At 34.6% G+C, this 22,303-nt stretch overlaps 4 protein-coding genes across 6 annotated transcripts; 3 read left to right on the top strand and 1 right to left on the bottom strand.

Moving 5' to 3' along the window:
* Window positions 1-880: 880 nt before the first annotated feature.
* Window positions 881-4,004, top strand: LOC140842446 (protein SCARECROW-like). Its single transcript, XM_073210367.1, has 2 exons — window positions 881-3,040; window positions 3,338-4,004. Exons 1-2 carry the CDS (start codon window positions 1,173-1,175, stop codon window positions 3,777-3,779), a joined length of 2,310 nt encoding a protein of 769 aa, XP_073066468.1. The 5' UTR covers window positions 881-1,172; the 3' UTR covers window positions 3,780-4,004.
* A 1,743-nt stretch (window positions 4,005-5,747) lies between these two features.
* Window positions 5,748-7,056, bottom strand: LOC140803840 (protein RGF1 INDUCIBLE TRANSCRIPTION FACTOR 1-like). The gene is made up of 4 exons (XM_073159707.1): window positions 6,986-7,056; window positions 6,631-6,879; window positions 6,408-6,548; window positions 5,748-6,050 (listed from the first exon to the last, which is right to left on the bottom strand). The coding sequence occupies exons 1-4, from the start codon at window positions 6,992-6,994 to the stop codon at window positions 5,748-5,750; spliced, it is 702 nt and encodes a 233-aa protein (XP_073015808.1). The 5' UTR covers window positions 6,995-7,056.
* Window positions 7,057-9,586: 2,530 nt separating this feature from the next.
* Window positions 9,587-14,837, top strand: LOC140842447 (mitochondrial hydrolase YKR070W-like). Its single transcript, XM_073210368.1, has 12 exons — window positions 9,587-9,832; window positions 9,911-10,014; window positions 10,375-10,410; window positions 11,839-11,912; window positions 12,044-12,084; window positions 12,910-12,981; window positions 13,094-13,295; window positions 13,696-13,791; window positions 13,892-13,959; window positions 14,130-14,319; window positions 14,399-14,479; window positions 14,552-14,837. The coding sequence occupies exons 1-12, from the start codon at window positions 9,717-9,719 to the stop codon at window positions 14,606-14,608; spliced, it is 1,137 nt and encodes a 378-aa protein (XP_073066469.1). The 5' UTR covers window positions 9,587-9,716; the 3' UTR covers window positions 14,609-14,837.
* A 3,307-nt stretch (window positions 14,838-18,144) lies between these two features.
* LOC140842445 (probable serine/threonine-protein kinase PBL7) lies at window positions 18,145-21,603 on the top strand. Of its 3 annotated transcripts, XR_012120424.1 has the most exons (6): window positions 18,145-18,426; window positions 19,535-19,791; window positions 19,935-20,124; window positions 20,206-20,597; window positions 20,796-20,883; window positions 21,178-21,400. XR_012120424.1 is itself a non-coding variant. In XM_073210365.1 (5 exons), the coding sequence occupies exons 1-5, from the start codon at window positions 18,309-18,311 to the stop codon at window positions 21,466-21,468; spliced, it is 1,248 nt and encodes a 415-aa protein (XP_073066466.1). In that variant the 5' UTR covers window positions 18,145-18,308; the 3' UTR covers window positions 21,469-21,603. The 3 variants fall into 3 exon arrangements, 2 of the variants coding, with proteins under 2 accessions (XP_073066466.1, XP_073066467.1); XM_073210365.1 differs by lacking the exon at window positions 20,796-20,883 and having other exon boundaries at window positions 21,178-21,603; XM_073210366.1 differs by lacking the exons at window positions 18,145-18,426; window positions 20,796-20,883 and adding an exon at window positions 18,811-19,314 and having other exon boundaries at window positions 21,178-21,603.
* The last annotated feature ends 700 nt before the right edge of the window (window positions 21,604-22,303 follow it).

The raw sequence follows: 22,303 nt of genomic DNA, 5'->3' as shown, positions 1-22,303 counted from the left end.
TTACATTTCTTAGTCAATTTTTGTGATTCATTGTCCATTGTCTATGTGTATTCTATTTAAGTAAATTTTAATTTTGATTTTATTAAAATTCATTATTTTGTTAATTTTATTTTTATTGTTTTTTTCGTTTTGAATGATATTTGAATAAAAAATATTTTTGCTGATTTATCATTTAAGAGAGCTGTATTATGTCGCGGATTGAAAAATGTCATAAAAATAAGTAAATGTATATGATTTATTGTCATGATGTATTTTTCTGTATTGTGTTCTGATATATTTAGATTGATAAATACTTATAAACATGATATTATTCAAACGACTTTAAACGTTATCTAATTCCTTTGATTATATTTTTCATTATTAGTCACCTACGTGTATCGTACGTGTACACTCCTAGTATATATAAAAAACTAACATTTATAAAAATTACAAATTTTCCATTAATGATGAATAAAAGTTCCTTGAAAAAACACCTCTTCTCGAATTAAAATAAAAGGAAAGACTTCGATAATTTCTGAATTTTGGTAGATGAGATCTTACCTGTGTAGGCATTACCCTAACTTCATTTCAACGAGGAAGATTTTGCCACACATACAATTTTTCAAAAAAAAAGTGGATCTTATATATGTATGGGCAAATCTTGGTCATCCATCCTATCATGGGGACAATGCCCACATGGATAAGATGAAATAAACCCAGAATTTTCCAAGTTATATCCACATTCTTTTACCAAATACCAAGAATTTACAATAAAGTGTAACTCAATTTATTTAGCGTACGTAGCAAAGTTGAAGAACTGAAAATATATATTTTGCACCGGAAGTTTGAAAGTTTCCCCCAAAAAAGTCAAATGCACGATGACAAAATATTATCAATGCATCCGTAATCTCTGTCGATCTTTAATATATATTATCAACTCAGGTGGAAGCTTGCGCCACCATTATACGACCACAAGAGCGACAGCTAGGAGATTGATGTGCGGGTTGAGTTAGGCGAGGAACTCCACAGAATCCCAATGCCTCTGTCTGAATCCTTGGAACTCTTATCTCCTTGGATCCTCTTCTTGATTTAGCTACAGAAAAAAGATTAGCCTTGCATTTTCTGTCTATATAATTAATGATGAAACAATAACATGATCAGAATACCATAGGCTTGTTTTTGTCCTCGCATATATGGCGGCAAAGGCTTTTGCTTTGGGTGCTGTCGAGGGTGATAACATATCCGCAGCTCGCGGGGGAGACACTTATCATTTCAGCAATTATTCCACCGCTCAATTGCAGGGCTGCAGCAAAATGGTCAGAAAGAGGGCTGCGTCAGAGATGGAACTCCAACAAACCGTTAACGAAGCCAGATTTCTCCGCCTAGCGGCCGCTAGGACAGCTTCGCCACCGCCACCCCAGGGTGACTACGGGGATGTTACAAGTCTTCCTCTTCCTAACCCACCAACTCAACACTCAATACAAGTCCCCAACTACTCCACGATGATGCGATCCTATGATGCCACAAATTTGAATACCAGGGCGGCGCCGGCCAGGTCAGACCCTTCATTTGCATTTACTCAAAATAATGTTTGTTACACCGCCGGAGCTAGTAGCACCACCGCCTTGACTAATTACGTGGACTCCACCGCCGCCTCCTCTAGCCTACCATCTCAAGTCTCCTCTAGTACTCCTCCACTATGTGTTTTCTCGGGCTTGCCATTATTTCCTCCAGATGGAAGCCGAGGTGCCGCTGCCTTGCAGCTGTCTTCTGCTTCCACCAGCTGCTCGAGTTTAGTTACGGAGGAGACCACAACATGGATCGATGGAATCATAAAAGATCTCATCCAAAGCTCCAACATCTCCATCCCCCAACTCATTCTCAATGTCAGGGAGATTATTCATCCTTGCAACCCAAATCTTGCCACCCTGCTCGAGTATAGGCTCCGCTCTCTCACTACTCCCAGTGATGACGTTGGGAGTGGTAGAAAGTTAGACATGCTCCCGCCGCCTCCCAATTTTGAAAGCCTTTCCGAGCGCAGATTGTATATGCAGGCCGACAACAGTAGTTTCTTGCTCTCACAGGGCCTTAACGCTGAACCAATTATCAATCATGCCATGAGCTGGCCTCCCTGTAACACCCAGATCCACATTCAAAGCAATACTCCTAGGACCTCGACTGCTCTTTCTTTTGCTTCCTCGCCGGTGACTATTCTTTCCAATTCTGATGAGATGCCCGAACAAGCTCAAACCCAGGACCAAAACTTAGCGCCTCTGCAGCGGCAATTGAAGAGTCCACCTGGGGCTTCCACGACGAAACTAGCGAGAACAACCAACCCCGTTATCGAAACAATGAAGGAAAAGAAAGAGGAATATAGACAAAAGCAAAGAGACGAACAAGGCCTTCAACTTTTGACCTTACTCCTCCAGTGTGCGGAGGCGGTGTCAGGAGATAAGTTGGAAGAGGCTAACAAGTTGCTTCTGGAGATCTCCCAACTCGCCACACCATTTGGCACGTCTGCCCAACGTGTTGCGGCTTACTTCTCAGAGGCAATGTCTGCCAGGCTTGTCAGCTCGTGCTTAGGGATGTATGCTGCGTTGCCAACTGTGCCGCATAGCCAGAAGATGGCGATGGCCTTTCAAGTCTTCAATGGGATAAGCCCCTTTGTTAAGTTCTCGCATTTCACTGCTAACCAGGCCATTCAAGAAGCGTTTGAGAGAGAAGATAGGGTTCACATAATAGACCTCGACATTATGCAAGGGCTACAGTGGCCAGGCCTCTTTCACATATTGGCATCTCGACCCGGTGGTCCTCCATTTGTTCGCCTGACAGGATTAGGAAACTCCGCCGAGGCTCTCGAAGCAACTGGAAAGCGCTTGTCTGATTTTGCGGAGAAATTGGGACTGCCATTTGAGTTTTCGCCGATCACCGAGAAAGTTGGCAACATCAACCTAGAGAATTTAAATGTAAGCTGCAGGGAGGCTGTTGCGGTTCACTGGTTGCAGCATTCGCTATACGATGTCACTGGCTCCGATGCCAATACATTATGGTTCTTGCAAAGGTATCTGCAACTTCCTCTTTATCACTTCCTAATCCGTCCCCACTTATTTTTCATACCAAGTTACTGATTATCGCGTCAACCAACTAAGATATTAAAATATTTACTTGAGGAAATATATAGGAAAGAATCTCTGGCCATAATCTTCTTGTCTTATGCTTGCATGTTCGCATTAAGCATGAAGAGGGATCTGTTATCCTTGTAATGCACGCACACTACAAACCACGCATTAAAATTTGGTCATTTGTAGAAATTTGTTTGATGCTTCACTGTCTCTAATACACAAAAAACACAACGCAGAGTATCCCCTAAAGTGGTCACGGTAGTCGAGCAAGACTTGAGCCACGCAGGTTCATTCTTGGGAAGATTCGTCGAAGCTATTCATTATTACTCGGCCTTGTTCGACTCTCTTGGAGCTTGCTACGAGGAAGAGAGTGACGAAAGGCATGTCGTGGAGCAGCAACTATTGTCCAGGGAGATAAAGAACGTGTTGGGCGTCGGGGGTCCATCGAGAAGAGGGGAGGCTAAGTTCACAAATTGGAGAGAGAAGCTCCAGCAATCTGGCTTTAAAGGTATATCGCTGGCTGGCAACGCCGCGGCCCAAGCCACCCTCCTGCTGGGAATGTTTCCTAGTTCTGATGGGTACACTCTAGTGGAGGATAATGGCGCCCTCAAGCTTGGTTGGAAAGATCTGTGTTTACTCACTGCATCAGCCTGGAGGCCTTCCTCGTCCACCGAATAACTTGCCCGGCGAACTGCGACACAGTGTTACACTATCTTCTCCATTTGTGTTTGCTCACTGCATCAGCCTGGCAAACGCATTTGTATTCGTTTGATCTCGAAAAGTTTACGTATCCCAAGTAGTATCTTACAATTTTTTCTAAAAATGCTTTACATCTGAGGTAAATTTTTATTATTTAATATTTAATCTATTCACACGCATTTTGGGCATCCAAAGCCTCTCTCAGTGCTCTATGTAGATTGTAGACCAGGCTGTCATTGATACACGAGTGAGGATCACCAAAAAAACAGTCACGTGACCAGAAGAAGACTTTAGCTATATTGACACCTATGTTTTAAATATAAGACGATTCTTGAATCAATGTAGAGCAACAACTTTCCACCATATTTGGCCAGGGACGAACGTTTTTGTATATTTACTGACATGTTTTGTTATTTATCACCCAACTTTTGTTTAGAAGCAAGATGATTTTTTTTAATGATCATTTTTAATAATATTACAAATTTTGTCGTAAAAAAAATATAATATTTATCATATGAAAAAGAATAGTATATAATAGAATTTTATTATTGGGCCTGCACTTAGAACTCTCTTTTGGGTCGTAATCATATGACCCGAAAGCACTATTTACAATCTAAAACCCCTACTTCCCCGACGTTGACAAAACAGCAGTTTCCGGATTCCTGACTTCGCCCCGCGATCGAAGTGAGAGCCGAAAGGTGAGTGTCTCCCAAGACCTCCTCTTCTAACACCACCAAAATCCAGCCAAATGGGTTACCCATTTCTTGCAAAGTGTCTCAAGGTAATTAATGGCTCGGTTTGGTTATACTGATAGTAAAAAAAAAAAAGGTTAACCCCACCTCTGAGGGCTCCACACATAGTCGTCCCAAGCCCCGGCGTGAAGGGAGGTAAATCAGGGTTATGCACCGATAACAGGTACCCAGAGGAGAAGTTGGCTGGAGCAATTCACCATAAAGAGGGAACCGAGACTCGAACCCTTACCAATATGAATTAACAGTCCTTCACTCCATCTCCTTACCACACGACCTTTGCGCTGGGGGCTAGTTATACTGATAGTAGACATATACGTGAAGTTGTGAACGCTGATAAAATGAGGTACAACCACTTTTAGTAAATCTCGAAATTTGTGTATGTTTAGCATTGTTTAATAAATTAAGTTACACTAATAATAAATTTAATAATATTAAAATAATGAAATAGCAGGGTGATTCATGCTCAAATTAATCGCACATAATCTAAAAATAATAATAATCATACACATGCATGTTGTCGTAAACACATTTATTATTTTACTAAATCGTATATTAGAGTTACTAATTTTAAAAAAGAAAAAATTACATTTTGGTATTTTTATATTGTCAATTTCGGATTTAACATGTTATATATTTTTTTTCTTTTGCAAAAGAATAATTTTTCTGATGTCGCGTCAACATACTTTCACATAGATTTCTAAATATTGAAAGATGACTAAAACTAAAAGTTAACAACCTAAATGACTAAAATCACAAAAAAAAAAAACATATCAAACCAAAATTTCGATTTCCCTTTAAAAATTTGAGTGCATGTGCACAATAGCATATAGTACACCACATCAGACAATGTATAAATATTGAGTATGTCACATATACGATTGATCCCAAAACGTTAGAAAAAACGAAGGTTAAATACTAAATAGTTCAAATTACATTTGGAAGCCATAAAATTATTATTAATGCTGAATAATCACCTCTTTCAACAGTACTACATAGTTAAAATAATATTATATTTGGGGAAAAAAATAAAGAAATGTTACACACCTCAACTTGGGAACTGGGAAGCACGTGACAGTGATGCCATTAAGACAAGACACCCGACCAATATGATTAAGAATTAACTTAAAAAGAGTCTCAAGAAACTGAACAAGATTTCTTTAAGAAAAATAATATTGAATATTTATCATATTTTATTCTAACACAAAGGTGACCTATGGGGAATGCCTTTTCTCCTACTCATGCTTGTGGTCATGTCTTCATCTGTAACTTTATTAGCCAATCTTCCACAAACATATATTCCACTTCTCTTCTTCCTCACAAGCTCTGTGCAAGAGAAGCTCGCGTTATCGGAATCCGAATCCGAGCTGAACGACGTGTACATCATCTGATCATCATCCCCCGTGTCTTGTGGAATGAAGAAATCTGGACTGAGTTGTAGGGTTTTGCATACTTTCAGGAATGGATAAAGATTCTTGTGGTGTTTAAGGACATAATCAACCTGATAATTTTTTTTTAACAAAATTCATATAATTAAACTCATTTTAACCAACATATAATAAAATTGTGGGAATTGGGATTGTCATGTTAAATGTTTCTTGATTCTTTGTTCTTTTATCAACAGTTGCTTATTTTCCTAACATGTGAATCTGTAGTGAAGTGAAATTCAGTTGAATATTAATTTTATTTTGACAAGTCAATCAGCAGTTAGTTGACTGCAACTTTAACCCAAACCAAGTATATAAGCATATTTTGATTCTATTAATAATTTGGGAAAATTGTATGAGTCGATCGGAATAACCAAGTATATGAATTCAAAGAAGAATCATATTTTTGAGATTCACATTAAGCTACGTACCTTGCAACCAAGTGAGCAATGGATGAAGGGTTCTTGGAGGCTCCTATCACAAGAAGTGCAGTAGTTTCCAGACCCTTTGAACTGCCTGTTCTGTGGTCTTTTCTTGATAAACACCACCTTAGCAGCATTAATTGTATACGCCTGCAAACGACATGAAATCGAAGCTAAGGTTGTGTTCATCTCAAGTTAAAATTCTAAACGATTTCGCAAAATCTAATATAACCTGAATGTTTGAGCAGTCCATCAGCTTCTCAAGATCTTCCAACCTAACAACTTCATGATACACGTACCGACGAATCTGAAGTAGCCTGTGGGATCGATGAGAAGCCACGCAATGGGGGCAAATACTATTGCAACAATCCAAACAGCAAATATTCTTTTCGTTTTTCTTGGAACTGTCGTGAATCGGGCAAGATGCGAAGAATTTCTGCACGTAGAGAGATTCCAGCCATGCAGGTTTGTCATGATGTTCCTAATTGTAATGAATACATACATGTTCAATTTAGATCATAGCCGATGAAAATAGTGAGTCAAAGAAGAAGAAAAAAACAGAGAGGTGTACACAAGAGGCAACCTACCATGATCATGGAGTTTTCTTGATTTGTTTTGGTAGCACAAGAAAATGGTTTTTTTAAACTCGAGAAATGAAATAAAGGGTTAGGCTGTGGATGCCAATGACAATGCCATTTATGGGGTAATATAAAGGAGAGGAGGAAATAAATTATTTTAAAGTATGTACAATACAAGAATATTTAATATAATATTAAATGTTTTCCCCATTTTCTAGTGCATCTAGTTTAAGTGGCATGATTTTCAATATGATATGGGTTTTCAATAGACTGTAACAATTCAACCCGTTAACTTTGATTTTTTTTTTTTAAATTTAGTCTTTTTTTTTTTTGACATTGATGTGATATTAATATGAGGAACTACGAGATCACCCCAGCATCCAAGGTTCACGGATCGACCATAGAACCCTGTTCAATAAGTGAAACGTATTAGCTGTCCGTTCTCAGGTTGGGCATTACTAAGAGTTGGAGAAGGACAATCACTCATTCTTAAAACCCGCGGTCTTAATTCTTAAGATCAAAGAGTCGGGGGAAGCTCTTCGTTCCTAGTTCTCATGTAGCTGGAAGAAGTCTAGAGCTTGTCTACACACGTACAATATGTGGAATATGATTTTAAAACATATTTTAAGTATTCATTTATTCTAATTCTAACTATGTTAAAAATACAAGTATTGTGATAGCATGTATGATTGATTATGATTATGCATTTTCAAGTTAACTAGAATTTGGTTGACATAACATAAGATATAAGACAACATTGCTAGAGACATCCAATCCATGTTTTGTGTCATTTTGTCTTTAGGGTTCGTTAGCCTTGTAATTTGATTCTTAATTATAGGGAGTGAGAGATTATTATTATTATTATTATTTAAAAAAAAGAAAACAAAGAAATAATATATATTAACAATATGTGAGGAGAACGTGGGCACTATTCCCATGTCTCCCATTGGCTTCTTCCACACATGTAAACTAATTTTCTCCACTCCTAGTGTTAAGAGCTTCAACACTAAACTAAATGACTCTTTCTTGAAGAAGCTGCCATTTAAATTTTGCTTTTCAACTATCTCCTCTCTTTAATTCTAATCTTTCAATAAAACATACAAATATCGATCACTGTATTCAAATATTTGTATCGACGATGATACTTGCAAAGGAAAAAAATGTAGTTGTTTTCTTTTTTCCGTCCTAATTTTTCGATTGTATATAGAAAAATCTCTATTATACGGATATTGAGAAATTTATCCTTTAAAAAAAAGAAATTTAGGTATTTAATCTTTGCTTGACAAATATGATGCTATATCACCTTTTCATTTTTTTAAACACTATTTAATTAGAATTGTGTATCATGTTTAATTACAGTATCATGTTGTTTTTTTTAAAAAAAAAACACTCAAACATGTTTACCTAATTTGTAAGGGGTTTTACGCCAGATTTTGAAAAACACGAGGTTTTAAATATAGTTAATTTCACACATAATATTTTTTGTATTAATATTGTTGATTTTTTGCTTGAGATGTTGATGTAATTTTCCTATTACTAATACATTTTATATACTCACTTTTTAAGCATGGTCCTACATGTTGAACTATGTTTTTTTACATATTAAAAGGGTGTGATTAAAAAAAAATAAGAAAATTTCAAATCAAAATAAAAAAATAAATTATGACCAAGATTATATTTTAGCTTAACCAATTAAAAATTTATTTTTTGTATATATATTTCGGAAAAAAATTGATATCGAGGAAGAAAAATAGTTGTCCAGCTATGTAGGATGTTCGTTTGTCATTTTACAAAAAATTATAACTAATGATAAAAATATAACTCTAATCATTTTTATCAAAAGTTATAACTCATGATAATGAGACAACTGTAATATTTTAAATCAAACAAGTTAGTACGTCCTTGCAAGAAAGCTGAGAAAAAAGATATTTTAAGGAAAAATAATACATAAAATATGTACGATGGTTTGGTGTAAATACGTGCGAACCTAGTTATTCGGTCAGTCTATCTTGTCCCTTGTTTGTTTTTTTTATTTAAGTTCAGATATGTGTTTAAGATATGATGGTGTGATTTCTCTGTATTGTTTGAGTACACAGCTAAATAAATTTTAGATTGTATACTTTATATTTTTAAGGGAAAAAAATTAAGACAAAAATTTGTGTGACACGGTCTCACGAGTCGTATTTTGTGAGACGGATATTTATTTAGATAATTCATGAAAAAATATTACCTCTTATGCTAAGAGTATTACTTTTTATTGTGAATATGGGTAGGGTTGATCCGTCTCACAGATTGAGATCCGTGAAACGGTCTCACATGAGACCTACTCAAAAATTAAATACAAGTTGTTAATTTATTTATACTATCATTATCCGGTTGAGATTTGTAAACATATTGAACTAAAAGAAATGCATACATATCATAGGAGAAATTAGCAAATTCGTCGTGTAAATTAGAGAGCAAAATTTTGGAAATTGAGATATAAATTTTGAATGAAAATTGAGAGGTATTAAAAATCTTAATATAATTTGATTGATATCTTTCTATATAATTTAGAGATAGTTCTTTCATAAATTTTGAGATAGTCCTTTTTTCGTAAACATTGAGATGTCCGTCCAAAACCTAAAATATTCCAAATTAGCATTTTCCAATTATCGGCCAGAGTTCCATGAGAGTGGCGCTTTTTTCGTAGTTGGAGTTTAATCAGAGTGGCGCTCTCTGATCAAAGAGAAGGAAGAAGATGAAGAAAATTCTCCAAATATTGAGTAACGCGGCAACTTCGCGAGACAGAACCTGTTCAAAATCCCTCAGTCGCTTCCTTTCGTGGCGTCAATTCCACTCCGATCTTTCTCAATTGTACTGATTTTTCTCGTCATTTCTATGCATTTGAACTTATTTTGATAGTTGTTTCCAAAATTAAGTTTTTCTTTTTAGGGCATCGTTCGGCATTGCCTTTGACATTGATGGTGTTATTCTACGAGGAGACACTCCCATTGGTGGCTCTCCACAGGCTCTACGTAGACTCTACGATCCATCCGGTGAGGTAATTCCTTCTAGTGTATTTCTCTAATGACGTTGTGGATTTTCTAGCGGAAACTACTCGTTTTTTTTCCTTGTTATGTTTGTGTTAGAAGTGGTTAATTTTTGTTTTTGTTAGGAATGACATGGAAAATTCCGAAGATTTGGTTTTTTAGTGGATCATTTGAAGAAATATTTGTTACACCAAAACCCAAAGATTCCTTTAAAAAAAAAAACTTAAAGATTTCCTGTGCATAGCATCTGTATGAACTAATTCTTCATCATGTTTGGGGCCTTGTTATCCTTCTGATCGAAATTATGAAACTATTTGAAACAATTCGTATGTTGTTTAACTCGGACTATTATTATTCTGATGGCAGGTGCCTTGAGAATCCCCTATGTCTTCTTAACTAATGGTACGTGGCTCGCGTATTCCTTCTTGCTTAATAGATTATGTTCGTGCTTGTGAGCTTGTCTATTTATTCGAAGTTGTTATCATATTCATAATTTAGTTTCTCACAATCTTCCCTTTATAATATAGTGCGATATTGGTTTCTTCTTTTATTGCTACCTCTCATCTCCAGAAGTAAGTTTTTGTTCAACTTCAAGAGATGTTTCTCCTAATGCTATGCATACTGCGTAACTGTGGAAGGACTAAGGAGTGTGTTTTTTTCTTGCTTATGTTGTTTTGGTTTTTGTTTATTGGAGAAACATTTTTCTTTTGGAAAAACAAATGAAGAGATGACTACCTGGGCATTCTAAAAAAAATATTATGTGAAAAAAAAAAAATTGGTGGCTGTCTTGAGAAACAGTTAGAATTTTTTTTATTGTTGAAATGATTCAAAAGGAAATTAGGGATTAGTGTGTTACATTCTTTGTTAGATACCTTTTAAATTTAAATAAAAAATAAAGAAAATAAAAAATTATACTAAGATATATTAATTCGAAATAAAAAAGATATACATATATGTAAGTTAAAATAATAGAATAACTAAAATAAAAAACTATATAGAATTTTAGTGAATATAGATCATTAAACAACAAAAATAACATATTTTTGATATAATGTAAAAGGATCATTTCTGGGGTGTGGCTGTCTTTGTTCATTCATAAGTTGTTCCTACCACAAATGGGCCCAATGTGTATGTGTTTTTCCTTCTTCTTTTTTTCCTATTGTTTCTTCCTGCCCATCTTTACATGCTAGTGTTAGCTTGTCAGCATTAAAATTTGGAGACCTCTTGTTTTTAGTTGCTTCAGATCGATTCTTAATACTGTATGGTTCTATACCTTGGGTTCCTTTTTCTCCTTGTGGTACTTTTTATATGTAAATGCTTTTCCTGTTGGGAAACGAGGGTCATCTATCAAATTAAATTTGCATTTGGATTTTATTCTTACCATTCACAACTAAATGGTTTATATAATATTTATGACAGGAGAATTTTTTTATTTTAAAAATTGATGGTATATTATGGTATGTTGGTCAAACCTGGTGGCATTACATTCCTTCTTCAAGTTTTTCCAATCTACAAACATGGGAAAATTCATGTTTCTGGGCTTTTACTACTTATCATGCTTTATAGTACGATGTGCTTTGTTATGCTTTTATTTATTATCTAACCTTTTCTTTTCAAACTCTAACTTCAATCACTGCTGAAGTTCACTTGAAAACATGAAGACTGGATATTAAATAATTTAAAATCCGTAAACTATCTGTATATGCTTATGGAACCATTGCTTTATCCAAAACTGCTTATCGACCAGCTTCACACTTTAGTGTTTTGATATGTTTGGTATGACCTTCTCATAAAAATATGATTTGAGGACTTGCACATTCTTACAAACAGGAGGTGGTGTTCCTGAATCTAAAAGAGCAACAGAGTTGACCAAATTATTGAGTGTCCATGTTCTGCCTGCACAGGTTTTACAAACTGATCTTTCATCTTTTCCATTTTTGGCTATATCTAACTGCTGTGATGTGTGAAACCTCGTTTATCACCTCTAAATTTAAAAAAAATTGACCGATTTGACATTAACAAACTTCTGGCATAGGTTATTCAAGGACATTCACCTTTCAAGAATCTAGTGCCGAGGTATTCTGTTTTTCCTGCACGATTTAGACGTATTTGTGATAGGAAAACATTTTGTCAGCACTCTCTAGGTAAAATTGATCATCCTTTTTTTACAAAGCCACTCAGCTATTGTTAGAAACTACTGCTGTTCCCACCAGTTTCATCTAAGCAGAATCTGCACTCTAAAAATGTAAAAATGATTAAGATTTTCTCAACTTAAAAGATTATATTATATTTAAACTGTTTAAGATGGCAAATGCTATATTTTACCTTAGGTTGAAGGAAATGGAATTTTGAAAATTTGTGGATAGATCAAAGATGTAACTTGACAAGTGTAGGGGCTATTAAGGAAAAGATAAGAAAGAATTCTTCGAATGCTTGCTAGTAACACACATAAATCACAAAGTAGCGTTCTTCTCTAATTTGTAACCATTTTTTTCCTCCCAAACATTTTTGGCATTTGGCTATGCTCAAAATTATGTTGATGCCAAGATATAGTTTCACACAACAGGACCTTTTTTCCTGCAAAATGTATAATATCCTCCTTGAGAAGTTTGTCTGGATATCTTTTGGCTAGGGTTCCTTCTTAAATACTGGTGTCTAGCAATAAGATCTAAGCTATTAATTTTCCCAGACATTTGGTAAAGATATATAGTTTGTCTGACTTCTGTTTTAATATGTAAACAATGGAGGTGCTACATATTATAATGTTGCAGCATGGAAGTCAGAATTCTTCTTTGATATTTTATCCGTACTTATTAATAGAAACTTGTGATAGGAGCCAGAGTCCTCAAGATCAAAAGTCGATCGTAGTTCAGTGAATCATCTTTCCTCTTCCTTATGTAGGTTTGAGAATGAACTCATTATTGCGGTCGGAAAAGGAGAACCTGCAGCAGTGATGTCTGAGTATGGTTTCAAGTAAATTATCCTTCTATTACTCTCTTTCTTTTCTTCATTTTTTTGTCTATTCTTGCACACTTCTTCAGCATGGCCACTGTTCTTCTGATTGGTTTGTGTACTTGATATTCAGAAATGTTATCTCCATAGATCAATATGCTTCGTATTTCGAGAACATCGATCCACTATCTCATTTTAAGCATTGGACGAACCAACTAGCTCGCTACGATAAACGTTCTTCCAAAGAAAAGGGAATGCGAAATGATCCTTGTTCAGAGCGAGTCAAAGCGGTCTTTATTGTTAGCGATTCTGTTGATTGGAGCAGGGACATCCAGGTGTTTCTTTATGTCAATATTGCTTAAATTTCTATCGGGAAAGGTGTTGCCCTTATCCAGATGGGTGTTTTTTGTTTCAGTATACTCGGCCATAAGATAGAATAATTAGACCGCCAAAATATGTCTGGTTATTTGCCTTGGTGTTAGGATTAACAGATATTTCAACCTGTTGATGGCTGCATATCAATGATATGTCATAATCTAAACTAATCCTAATTAACTGGGTCTCTGGACTGACATAGACCCGTACTTGGCTTTTAAGAGGAGCTTGTTCATCGTGTGGGTCCCACCCCCTTGCATGTAATACGGATGTGTGTTAGTTTGATTGTGAAAGTTTCTGTTAAATTATTATCGCATACCATTGAAGATCTAAGCTCTTAGTTGATCGAACCAATTACAGGTTCTATGTGACATTCTAAGCACTGGAGGTCTTCCTGGAAAAGAGAGATCAAGCCAACCATCATTGTACTTCGCAAATGATGACCTTTTGTATCAGGTTTGGTTTGCTTGCTGCATGGTTTTAAAGTTCTTGTATTAGATTTGAATTTTAGTTGTATTTTAAATTGAATTTACTAATGAAGAGCTACCAAAGATAGGGTCTGTTTCCCACCGAACGTCTTGGGATGGGTGCTTTCAGAATTGCATTAGAATCTATCTACAACAGGTAAGGCTTTGAAATTGAGTACAACTATGTAGCTCTAGTACATCTGGATGGTTTGATGATACACTTATCACATTTTGACAGAACTACTTCAAGAATTTCTTTTCCATTATCACTTACAAATATTTACTTTAGATCGATATATTAGAAGCTACTGAGACATTTCTATGCAGTACCAACAGTAAAGCTATGCAATATACATCTTATGGAAAACCAAATCCTTCTGTATTCAAGAATGCCGAAAATGTACTCATGCAAGTTGAACGCGCTACTATTAGACATCACAATATCGAGCAAATTCCTTTCAAAACCTTTTACATGATCGGGGACAACCCTTCGGTTGACATTAGAGGGGCTAAGGAGGTCTGTTCTCAAAGCCAACTAAATTTAATCTTTATCGAGTATGAAGATATGGTATTTCATTTACTATCCCAATTCACAGGCGGGGCATCCTTGGTTTTCTATCTTGACGAGGACTGGAGTTTTCAAGGGGACGAAGCATATCTTATATCCAGCAGATATGGTAGATTAGTTCTTATGAATTGTTTTTGCCAACTTCAGACAAATTTTTTTTTTTAACTTTTTCTGCTTGCAGGTAGTTGACACTGTAGAAGAGGCAGTGGATTACATTTTGAGAAGGGAGTCATTTTAACCTCATTCATCGTAAATGCTTTTCACATCGCGTCCAGCCATGTTACCTTTTGGATTATATGTTTAGAGTTGGATCTTAGTCAATTTATCATCTAGTAATTGTGGTGCATCATAGGTGCTGGCATTCGTCAAATCTATTAAGATTCTACATTGAAATTTCTTGAATTTGAATTCCATTTATTTTACTGCCTTGCTGATCCATCTTTTCACAGGAACATGGCAAGTTTTTAGAGAGTAATGTTAACCACAGAACTGAAGAATAAGCCTAATCTATGGATCTAACCTAGTTTGATTCCGAGACTCGCCTATAAACTATCTGAGTGGCAGGAGAACCACAATCACTCAGGGTCAGCTTAGGTCATAACTGATGAGTTTTTTCAAGAAGAAACTCATATTTGATTAGGTCTGAAGTTGTAACTAAAAAAATTATCGGTGTAAAAAAATGTGTCTTTTGCTTCGGTTTCACAAAATAAAAAGGCTTTGTTTCAATACCATGTTCGAATATAAAATTGTTTTGTTCTTTTTTAAAATAAACAAATATATATGTACTTAATAATATATTTTTAAAATATATTCACAATAAAAAGTAATACTCTTGACATAAAAAATAATATTTTTTCATGGGTGACTTAAATAAGAGATCTGTCTCACATATACGATCCGTAAGATCGTCTCACACAAATTTTTGCCTTTTTTTTAAATGCAAAATCCAACTCAGTCCTTTTCATTAAAACTTATTCTCCCCGACTAAACTTGATTATGATTCGGGACAATCGGACACCTGTACACGTGTCCACTAATTAGGTGATGATTAATCCATAATTATACTAATTAAAACCGAATTTAATTAATATATTTATATTTGAGTTCGCAATCATCTTTTCTTTTTCTGCTGAGATTTTATGATAAATATGATATTTAAAAAGTTGTTTGACTAATTATTATATAATATATTTAATTATTCTACTTTAATATAGTAATCTATGATACACATTATTGATCTAATCATACGCGTTCAATACATTTACTTTGGATACACTTTTTTTTACACTATTATCAAGAAGAGATGTGCAGTCTGCGGTAGTTGCGGATCCACGTATATGGTTCGTTAGGGTCGATTTTTTTCCGAGTAACTCAATTTAAAAAAATTGAAAGATTTTAAAGTTCTAAAATTCTAATTCGAGTAGATTAATAATTTTGGTTCCACAATTGGTTGGTCGATTTGGTAATGAATCTATCTACTAGATCCAATCGTCAGAATTTCATCGTTTTAAATTATGGATTACATTTTTCTAAAACATTTTAAAAAAAACCATATGATTTTGTTAATTAAAATTAAAGCATACACTGATCATTAAAAAATAAAAAATCAAACTATGAAATACCTTTAGGAAAAAAAATTTGTCTTAAAATTTTGAATTAAAGAGACTTCGTATGAGTGGTGGCGCATTAGCAATCGAAGGAAGTTGTAAGTCACACCAATATATAGAAAATGATGGGATGTTTACTTATTACGTTAACGTTGTAAAATTATAGATAAATAAATACATAATTATTTAATATAATATATGATTTTTTAATAAAAAAATAACACATATGATTGTTTTTCCCGCTTTCAACAAATAAATATGAATGTTTCTGTTTTGTAAATAAAATTACTATATGTTGAAACACAAGAAAATATTTATTTGTGAAATTAATCGATATTAATATTTGTTTAACCGAATAAAACTAATTTCCAAGTTTAGTAAAATATAAAAAAAAAAAACCGATCATTGAATTGGAAGAATCTACGAATATAGTTAAATGTATAATACTTGTGTTGAAATTTATAGCAATTATTATTAATATTCACACAAACTCTACTAGAGTATGATATAGTATCACGAGACAATTTTGTTAGACATATCTCCAAATCGGTCTGATCTATTTAATAAAAATTATTAAATTTTTTTGTTAAAAAAATTATTTTTGAATGTATGTATAAATTAAATCGATTTGTTTTACGAATAAAAAAAAATTGTAGTTAAGTACATAAATATTTATCATAAATAAAATTAAAATTAACAAACATCCTGGACATACCCGATGGATTTCCAGACTACAGGCTATTCTATAAATTTTTTGTCCAAAGCAAAGGAACGATGTTAGGTCAAAAATTAACTGCGAAGTTATTACCCATCTCACATGATTATGACACGTGTAACGATTTAATTAGCCAAATTGGAAAGTCAACGTAAATATACGTGGGCTACGCTATGTGGGCCTCACCGAATTAATCAGAATTTACTCTCCAACGGCGCTCGCCTTTCCCAAAAATTAAAAATTTAAAAATATTTTTTCCTTTGTAATTATAATCCGGGGAGGGATTTTGTTTATTCTAAAAAAAAAAAGAAAGTAAAATTATCCTTAACATATGGAATCTACATAAAATCAAACTGTTTCACGAGTTGGTTTTATATGATATGTCTTTAACTCGATTTAATCTATATTATTTTTTTTTATTATAAATACGAATCAAGTCAACTCGTCTAACAAGAGATTTACTCATTTGCATATATATACTTATTCCAATTCCAAGAGCTCGGAATAAATATCTTTCGATCCGAGCTCTTGGAATTGAAATAAGTTCGGCAGCGGATCACGCAATCTTGTCAATCTTGTCTATCTAATCTACCATTGTGTGATTACTGTTGAAGTATATACTCAGGGGTGGATGCAGGGTGGACGATCATCGAATACGGTTCCGCAGAAAAATGTTTGCTATACATGTGAATTAACTTGATCCCATTAAAGGCAAAAATTTGTGTGAGACGGTCTCACGGGTCGTATTTGTGAGACAAATATCTTATTTGAGTCATCCGAAAAAGTATTGTTTTTTATGCTAAAAATATTACTTTTTATTGTGAATATCAGTAGAGTTGACCCGTCTAAAAGATTAAGATTCGTGATACAGTCTCACATGAGACTCACTCCCCATTAAAATGTAAATTATTCTACATCATGATAGACAAGCAAGGGTGTAGAGCAACCATTTTGGTGCATATTATAGTATAATCACAGAAATATCGGATCTCTGATCTAGAAAATATCTTAAACACATAATAAAATTTAAAAATAAAAAAAAATATCTTATATGAATAATTATTATAATTAATTACGAGATTTCATCAATTTATGAAATTTTCAGACACAAAGTACTTAATAAATAAATATTATATACACACCATGTGTACAAGATTATTTATTTATTTATTTTTAAATGTATTTATTTATTTATTTTAATTTTAATTTTAATTTTTATTTTTATGGTGTGTTCACAAAATTATTACATTATCTTTAATATAAAATATCCAAAATTTATAAAAAAAAACCGGCATAAATTTAAAAATAAAATATTTGGGGAGTGGATGGTGTACTCGAAGACACCCTGCTCCAGATGCATCAGAAAAAGTACCGAAAGTTGTAAGAAAAAGAGTTGCTTATTTATTTGTTATTTATATATATACATATGGATTGCTGTATTTACCATCACATCTCTTTCTTTGTTTTTCCACCGAAAACCTGTTGCCTTTTCAAATTCTCTCTTCCCATTCCGTGTAATCTCTTCTGTTTCATCTACAGCTGAGAGAGCAAGAAATATACACACAACATATATAATTTTTATTGATTTATATTTGTGGGTGAAAGGTGGGGAAGACATGGGTTGTTTCCTTTGCTCCGGAGAATCATCGATGGACCGGAAAATGGAGAGAAAGAACCAGAATAACATTAACAATGATCGGTGTCGAAAGACTGATCATTCGCAGCAGCCGCAAGGTACACGTGATCAAATAAATATATGAAATAAAATCCCGATTTCTGCATCATATATTATATTTTAATCGCGGGATTTCGATAAAGTTTCTTTTTTGACTTCTCTTCGAGAACTTATGGGGTTTTCTACGTGGGTTTTCGGAGAAATATTGGTTTAATTCCCTTTTGGGCTATGGATCGGTGAAGGGTTTGGTTTTCTTTGTTCCATTGTTATTTGTGAGCAGTGCAATTTACTTTTTCTTGATTTGCATGTCTACCTGTGTCATTCTATGGCAGCCATTCAATGCTATTGAATTGCATGCGCGTGTTCCTCATCTGTATTTGGAATAAACGTATGAATTTACGCGTGTGAAAGAAGGTCTTTTTAATGGTTTTTATGAATTCATATTTAAGTTTTGTGGCTGTTGGGTGTGGCTTCTATATTTCCTTGTTTCTTTAGTTTAATGTTATGAATTTTTGTTGATTGATCGTTGTAGGGTTTTAGAAAAGGTTGAATTTCGTTGCATTTTTGGGCCAAACCAGAAATATTGCTGACGAGATACGCAATCTATGCTATTAAACCATATGCACTACCCAATCTCAGGGGGAAAAAAAGTAAAAATTTAATCTTTTGTTGGGAGGAGGGTGAAAATTATCTTATCTTATTAAAGACTAAAAAAAATATACTTTCGGGTTGAGGGACGATCGAGTAATGCAGCCTTCTCTATATGTTTAGATTCATATATTTATTTAAGATATGTAATTCTTTTGGAGAGTTTGTGTTTATTGCATCATCAATGACATGACTCTTTTTGTTTGTTGTGTGACTTTGTGTTGGAACAGAGCAAATGGTGATGCTTTTGACGTATTCCAAGGCATACTTTGGGAAAGTTCGATTTCATATTTGTTCTCGTTTGTTTCCACAATTTTGTCCTTTATTATTTATATTTTATAATAATATAATAGCATAGTGGTGGTTGTGTTTATCCACTACTACTTCATGTTGGAATTAATTATGTAGCTAATTATCTTTATTTCTTCTTTTCTTTATGTATATTTTCTTTTTGTTGTTTATAATTGGACGTCATTCTCGTAATACTGTTCTTTTTCCTTTTGGTTTATGTTCTTTTAGATACGCGCAAAACTAGTCCACGTGATAAAATTGTGAAAGAGGATTCGAAGGTTGTAAATCATGCTGACATAGAACACACAGTGGAGGTGTCTGACGCCAGTAATAGTTCTTGTGATGGAGAGACGAAAGACGTCAAAGCAAGGAAATTTACATTTTCTGATCTTGTAGCAGCTACACAGAATTTCAAAGATGAATATTTCCTTGGTGAGGGGGGATTTGGAAAAGTTTATAAAGGTTATTTGCAGGACACTGATGAGGTCAGTTGTGGTGTTGATGCGTTCATCCAGCTTTCTTATGACATAGTCGATATATTTGTTAATTGTTATTGACTTCTTTTTTGTTTGAAGATTTTAGTACAAGTTTAGATTGTGGAGCTGAATAATTTGGTGGTATCATGCAGATTGTGGCGATCAAGCAACTTGATCGAAACGGATGCCAAGGGATTCGGGAATTTGTGGTAGAAGTTCTAACACTAGGTACAGCTGACCACCCGAATCTCGTCAAGTTAGTTGGATACTGTGCTGAAGGAGATCAGAGGCTATTAGTGTACGAGTACATGTCGCATGGTTCCTTGGAGGACCATTTACATGGTATGTCTCAGCCAAGTGCCATGTGTCAATTTCATATATAGTTTGTGGCTAGTATTTCATTTATGACATTTACTTTCACAGACCTTCGCCCTAATGTAAAACAGCTAGATTGGAACACTAGAATGAAGATAGCAGCTGGTGCGGCAAAAGGCTTAGAGTATTTGCACGACAAGATGAAACCGCCCATCATATATCGTGATTTGAAGTGTTCCAACATTTTGCTGGGGGATGGATATCATCCCAAACTATCGGATTTTGGATTGGCAAAAGTCGGCCCTTCTGGGGATCAAACACATGTTTCGACCAGAGTGATGGGCACATATGGATACTGTGCACCTGATTATGCAATGACTGGCCAACTGACATTCAAGTCCGATATTTATAGTTTTGGTGTTTGTCTTCTAGAGATCATTACGGGCAGAAGGGCCATTGACAACAGAAGATGTGCTTCAGAGCAAAATTTGGTCTCATGGGTGGGTACCTTTTATTTCTACTTCTACATACTCAAATTCTTGTTCTTCGACGGTAGAGGGAGAACATTTGCTGATTTCTCTGTAGTAATCTTCTTTCAAACGATTAATAACTATACTTCACACATCGTCATTGATCAGCATAGCAGATTTAGTGTTATTTCTCTCTTTAGAATGAATTTTTCCTTTGCCTTAGATCAGATGGTTTCATGACTCCTGATTTGCCCCTTTTCGAGTTCATGCCAGCCTATATGGATCCAAAAAGAAGAGTACAAGATTAATCTATTAGGTATCCAAAGCTCCACAACTGATTCTTTCAATATTAAGTAGCTTATTTTCATCATATCGTAACATTTGTGGTGATGTCAAAAGATCAATAAGCTTTCTGAGAACAAGGTGTTGATTTGTTGATATCAGAAATCCTAGGAGAAGTTTTATCATAGGCGCAACATTTTCTTCAATTAGAAATCATTTTATGTCATGTGATGACTAAATTGTTTAATCCCATAGTAGTATATGTGAAGGAATACTTCCTGTAGGAATGAAAATATCTTTTTATGGGTACATTCTTGTTTCTCTGCAGGCCAAACCATTATTCAAGGACCGCAAAAAATTCCATCAAATGGCTGATCCAGCACTCGAAGGTCAATATCCCGTTAGAGGCTTATACCAGGCTCTTGCAATCGCTGCGATGTGCGTCCAAGAACAGCCTAATATGCGTCCTCTCATAGCTGATATTGTTATAGCATTGAACTACCTTGCTTCCCAGATATACGATCCCAACATCCATCCAATCCAAACTCCCGGAAAGAGCCCTGCTTCGCGCAGAGTCAAGAAAGAAGAGGAACGTAGACACCCCCGCTTACTAAGTTGAATGTTTTTCGTTCCCCAAATGTAAATGAAAGTTGAGGTAAAAAAGAAAGAGAGATAAAACAAAAGATAGAGCCTTTTTATGTGGAAGATCTTTAAGCAATTGATACTTTTTTAGTGCTGCTGGAAAATGCTTGAAGGAACTTGTTTCGTGTGGATTTGAGTTGCGTGAGGTTTTTTTATTGCACCCATATATTATTGGGACCGCCTAGAGCTACTAATTCTATTTTGGCTCAAGTTTTGTACCGAAAATCAAGTTATTTTCTCATTTTCTGCATCAAACATAAAACTCTTGTTTAATCTGTAGTTCGAACTTTAAGCAATATACTTACAATCTTCTTACCATATTATTTACAGTAATTATTAAGTTGCATCAAATATCTATTTTTAGCGAGCACCATCTCTAGCGATAAAGTTGCCTGGTGCAAGATGGAAGGACAAATCCAGAAGTTCTCACTTCTCACTTCTCAAAGGGGGAGGAAGTAAGCGCAATCCAACATACCTTGCAGACTAAAATGGTTCAGCCAAGTTCTGGTGGCAGACCAAAAGAAAAGTATCAAAAGAAATCAGAAGCGGTTCTGGTGGCAGACCAAAAGAAAAGTATCAAAAGAAATCAGAGCTTCCGCTTCGTCCACTGCTGCTCATGCGGAAGCATATCTAAGAATAGGATATCACACTTTAATAAATTATTTAAATTATATTAATTATTGATTAAGTAAGTAAAATAAAAAGGTATAAATTATTTTTAAAATTATTTACACAAATGAAAAATAAAAAAAACAATTTCTCAAAAATAAAAAATAAAAAAATATAACCTTGGTCAACAACTTTTTTTAACC

The sequence above is a fragment of the Primulina eburnea genome, chromosome 10 (genome assembly GCF_022965805.1).
Source record: "Primulina eburnea isolate SZY01 chromosome 10, ASM2296580v1, whole genome shotgun sequence".
NCBI classification, from domain to species: Eukaryota; Viridiplantae; Streptophyta; class Magnoliopsida; order Lamiales; family Gesneriaceae; genus Primulina; species Primulina eburnea.
The sequence above is the reverse complement of the archived record's forward strand: the minus strand, read 5'-3'. Positions and strand labels throughout refer to the sequence as shown.